The sequence below is a fragment of the Sardina pilchardus genome, chromosome 21 (assembly GCF_963854185.1).
Source record: "Sardina pilchardus chromosome 21, fSarPil1.1, whole genome shotgun sequence".
Lineage (NCBI taxonomy): Eukaryota > Metazoa > Chordata > Actinopteri > Clupeiformes > Clupeidae > Sardina > Sardina pilchardus.
The window spans coordinates 6025963-6030962 of NC_085014.1; the positions used below are offsets into that span (position 1 = coordinate 6025963).

A 5000-nucleotide genomic window follows, 5' to 3' on the forward strand; every position below is an offset into this window, starting at 1 on the left:
CTTTAAGAAAATTGTCATCTTATACGGACTTGTTGCCTCAACCTAATCAAATCTATATTTTTCGCGGAAGCCTGGACGTTGCCCATTCATATATCATCTGTCTGCATAGCTACAGTGATTACTTTGTAAAAGTTTAGCGATTTTGTTTTAAAACCGCTAAAATGAAGGTGGTGATGACAAAGTTTACAAGTAGCAAAACCCGTCTGGATGCGCTAATAAACGTCTTTTCACAAAATAGCTGCTGGGTCCGTGACGTCGGACTTAAAAACCGAATAGCTTGTAAAGGCGTTGAGTGGAATTGGGAGGAGAATAGCATTTAGCATTTAGCTCAGCTGAATGGAACAGAGGGGTGGAGTCTCATCTTGTACTTCTTGTCCAATCAGAGTGCGAAGCTACAAGAGCAGCAGGACCTGATTGGAGAGCTGCACGGACTGCTGTCACTTCCTGGTGGGGTGGGGCTTAGTCAGCTGACTCAGAGACCGCACACCGCCCCACTACAACCCACCCAACTATCACCTTACTGCGCTGAGATGGAACAGGTGAGTCATTACACACACACACGCACACCGTCACACACCCGATACACTATTTTAAACCTGAACCGACCCAGATTACAAGATAATCAGTGCTGTGTAACTGTCAACTGACTACCCAGTTCTTACGTTTGGTGTGTGTGTGTGTGTGTGTGTGTGTGTGTGTCTACAGAGGTGTGTAGACGCAGGCTTCCTGGGTGAGCAGTGGGAGAGTGACCAGGAGAGCATCATCAGGAGAGACGTGGAGGGCGGCGATGGAGAGGACGCCCCCTGCAGGCAGAGCAAGGACAGGCGCAAGTACGGAGCTCACTCCCAAACACCAGGGGGCGACCAAGAGTCTGTTCTAGAACCAGTCAGTGCCCACAGCTACTACAGCCCCCCCATGCCATGTCGTAAGGTGCTTCTCAACATGCCTCCTCGATCATCGATGCTCGATCCTGGAGGGGCGTTCCCACTGATCTATAACAATCACTGGATAGACTATCCCATTTTTTTCGCTCCATCATTCTTTATGTAGATCAGTGAGGAGCGAGGGAGGACGTATAAAAGCCCAAATGAGAGACACCCATAGTCTGGCCATCACCACACTAAGATCAATCTTTTAAGAACATTAGTCTGGGGAGTCTGCGCTGTATTTCTACAGAACAAGAGGCGTGATCAATGGGCATATAGTTCAAATGACTCTGTACCCATTTGGATAGTCCTTCAACCAATCAGACCAACGATCCGGGTGCGCTTGGTGGATAAGCCAGTTTGTGATTGGCTCCAGCAAACGTGGACAGGAAGCAGGAGAGATAGATGTGCAGGTTTCCAGCCTGAGCTGCAGGGCTAAATTGAAATCGCAGGCAGATCAGGCAGGGTTTGCTCAGTCTACCCATGTCTTGCATTTTCCACCCAAAATGCATGTATTCATTCTGATAGCATGTGCTCTGATGCTGGTTGCAATGTTGATTATTATGGTGTGTGCTCTGATGCCGGTCGTGTCTCTGACAGGTGGATGGGCCTGACCTGGACACAAGGTCAAGGTCAAGGTCAAGGTCAAGGTCAGGGTCAGGGGTCACCGGCCGTGGGCGGAGGTCACCTCGCTCAGCTCCTGGGTCTGAGCTCCAGTTCAGGGTATCCTGCTCTGTCCAACAGCCTCAGACGTCAATGTAAGTCTCCCTTACACACACACACACACCACACACACACACACACACACACACACACACACACACACACATGAACACCTTTCCTCTCACAACCTCTAAAACCTCAACTTTCCCATTGGGAAATGTTGTATTCTGATTTTTTGGAGCTTTTTGATTCCATCAGTGCTACTGCCTTTTCCCTCCCTCCCTCCACACACACACACACACACACACACACACACACACACACACACACACACACACAGTGGCTACTCCATATGTCTGTGTGTGGTTAGAGCAGTGGAGGGCTGCGTTGCCACTGTGGTTGTCTTGAACAGTTCTTGCTTCCTGTCAGAACACATTATATTTCCCGGGCCACTGTCACAACACACAGCCCAGCACCGTCCCCAGGCTGCCACCATCTCCACAGGTCCAGTCAGGAGCAGGATGGCTTCACCGCAGACAGGGGCCATTTAGTGTGTGTGTGTGTGTGTGTGTGTGTGTGTGTGTGTGTGTGTGTGTGTGTGTGTGTGTGCGTGTGCGTGCAACATGTGTGTGTTTGCGTGTTTCTATTTGTGTGTGTGTGTGTGTGTGCATGCACAGTGTGCGTGCATCTCCAGTGTGTCGCGGCTGTGAGGAAGATTTCTTGAGAAGAAAAAGACATCATAATAGATGAGGGCCATCATTTTCGTCGGTCAAGATACTGCTCTGAGTACACCCACCAATGGCAGCTCTCGCTTTCAACCAAATGTGTGTAGGGCGGGACTTCTTGCATGTTCTTGTTGGAAGAGAAGACATCCCTCAGACAGCTGAGAGTGTCGCGGGGAGCTCGGGATTGTGTGTGTGTGTGTGTGTGTGTGTGTGTGTGTGTGTGTGTGTGTGTGTGTGTGTGTGTGTGTGTGTGTGTGTGTGTGTGTGTGTGTGTGTGTGTGTGTGTGTGTGTGTGTGTGTGTGTGTGTGTGTAATAGAGGGTAGCGGAGCTTACAGTGCTTCTGTCACTCGCTTGATAATCATTGATGATGTCGTGAAATTCTGTAGCGTTAGAAAATGAAAACAAAGAGATCTCAATCTCAATCTCAATCAAGACATGCGTGGTTGACTACTAGTTGATGTGGTGTTATCAGAGGCGGAGGCATAGAGCATAGTGGGTAGAGCTCGATGGGAGTGTGCGTCTATGAGCAAGGGCGTAACTTTGGGTCTACCATTGGGGGGGTTAAACTTGCGGCATATTTATCAATTTATTTATTTATTGAATCATTTTCTTGTGCAAAAGGTAACATGCTAATTTGCCGTTCCTTTATTAGAAATACATCATGATGATTTAGGCTAGGCTAAGCTGTTCACTTGACTGTTTGTGCCATAATGACACAGTAGTTAAATTCAGTGTGCTCACATGGACCGTCTTGTGTGTATAAAGTGCGCGCCTGCACTAGCCCTATGAGCCCTAGGCTGTTTTAAGGGCATTTTCAGTTAGAAGCATTTATCCTGGTCATTGTAAGTGCCATTCACACATGCTACATATTGTTTTTTTTTGTTTTTTTTCAGCACAGTCTAGGGCTAGGCTACCCAGATCTACCACATGTATTAATACTTGCATTGATTTGATTTGATTTTTAAATAATACAAATTTAAAAAGCATACTATTACACATTCTTACATTTTGACATGTATCTCACCACGGCAAGCTGACAGCTCGACATGACTTGTATGGTTGTGTAGGCCTGACTTGCATTTAAGAACCATATTGGGTATAGCCTACTTTGGGGCTGAGCAATTTACAGAAATACGTGGTGTGTGCCTTCCAGAAATAAATGGCAATTTTTATTTAGTGATGAGAAATGACTTTTTGACACTTTTTGTGCTCCTTATTTGCTGATCTGACCTGACTTGTTTGCGTGGTAGCACACATGGTGTGCACAGATGATGATTCTCTATAATATTTTTTACTCTATTGCACAAATGAACAAAGTAAAGGCAAAAAAGTGTTTATTTGTCAAACAAATTTAGATGCAATATGAGTCTTGAATTGGATACCATACAGGAGTTTTTTAGGATCTCAAAACCGTATTATGAACGTGACTTGCCATAGAGAAACTGAAACACATGATAACGTTGGATTATGAACATAGGCTATTATGCCACACAAAATCATGGGGTAAGTGGAGCTAAATGAAGTTATTATTTTGCTGTCACTTCGTCTGTTTTATGGCCTAGAAGGTTGTATTTGGTATCTGTGGATAGCTCTAGCTCTCCTCTTTCATCTGACATGCGTGCCATATCTTTCCGATGGCGGGTTCGCGTGTAATTCAAGCGAGTACTGGATGCCTGGGTGAATGCAGAGCAATATATAACACACAAATATGATATACTTTGATTTAACTTCATGATTTTATTTTAGTTTCATACTTGATCGTACAGACAAGTGTCTAGTCTCGTTGGAAAGCCCCGGTTCTGCTCTTTCGTGCAATGAGTATCTCATCTCGCTGTGACTAATTATCCCGGAGCAATGTAACAGAGAAGAATGGGTGTGTTTTTGACGCACTTAGCGTCCGTCGGGCTCATAGGGCTAGCCAGCCAACTCCAGTCAACAAATCATCAGCTAATTTAACAGCTAATTTAGCAATAGGGGTATACCTCCATTTGGTCAGGATTTTTCCTATTTTTGGTTGGTGTCAACCAACAATGAAAAAATGCTGTCTGGCTGCCTTTCAATGTCTTTTTAATCTTCCCACCTGAGTTGAGAGCTTTCTCCAACCATTCATCCCAGCGACTGCGCAAAATAGTAAACAAACTTTCGGTAGAGAACGCAGGTTGGGTAATACCAAGGAGTCGGTGGGCAGGGGGGTACCTTTCAGAATATTTAAAACATGATACTATCTTGCTGGAAAATGAAATGAATAAAGAAAAGAAACGAAAGTTATTCATTCAGAATATTTTATAATTTGATAATATTTTTTTATTTTTTATTTTTTATTTGATATTGGGGGGGTTATATTAGCTGGATCTGATTTTTGCGGGGGTCATAACCCCCCTAACCCCCCCGCAAATTACGCCTATGTCTATGAGTGAATCTGTAACCTGCAGAGCTGCAGGCTGCCTCAAGTATTGGCAAAGAAGTGGGTTCCAACGACTGTCTTTAAAGGTGAACTAAGCACGTTTTTTTTAGGTTAATTCACCTTAACTGATCATCTTAGGAGTCATTGGAATGCTTATTCGACTTATTCCGGGTTGAGTGATGGCTGTCTCGCTTCCCCATAGCCCATGTGAGTGGACAAACCATGCCTGCAAGTTTGTGCCACCGGGCCGATTGAGGAGTGTTGTAAAATGTACAGGCTAA

The 5000-nt window shown here is 45.1% G+C and overlaps 1 protein-coding gene across 1 annotated transcript in view; it reads left to right on the forward strand.

Annotated features, from left to right (window-relative positions):
* The window catches only part of kif7 (kinesin family member 7), a 37502-nt gene that overhangs the window by 11376 nt on the left and 21126 nt on the right, over nt 1-5000 (forward strand). Inside the window, exons 7-9 of the mRNA XM_062524878.1 lie at nt 384-539; nt 706-830; nt 1527-1684. Coding sequence (XP_062380862.1) covers nt 384-539; nt 706-830; nt 1527-1684 — 439 coding nt within the window. The remainder of the gene's footprint in view (nt 1-383; nt 540-705; nt 831-1526; nt 1685-5000) is intronic.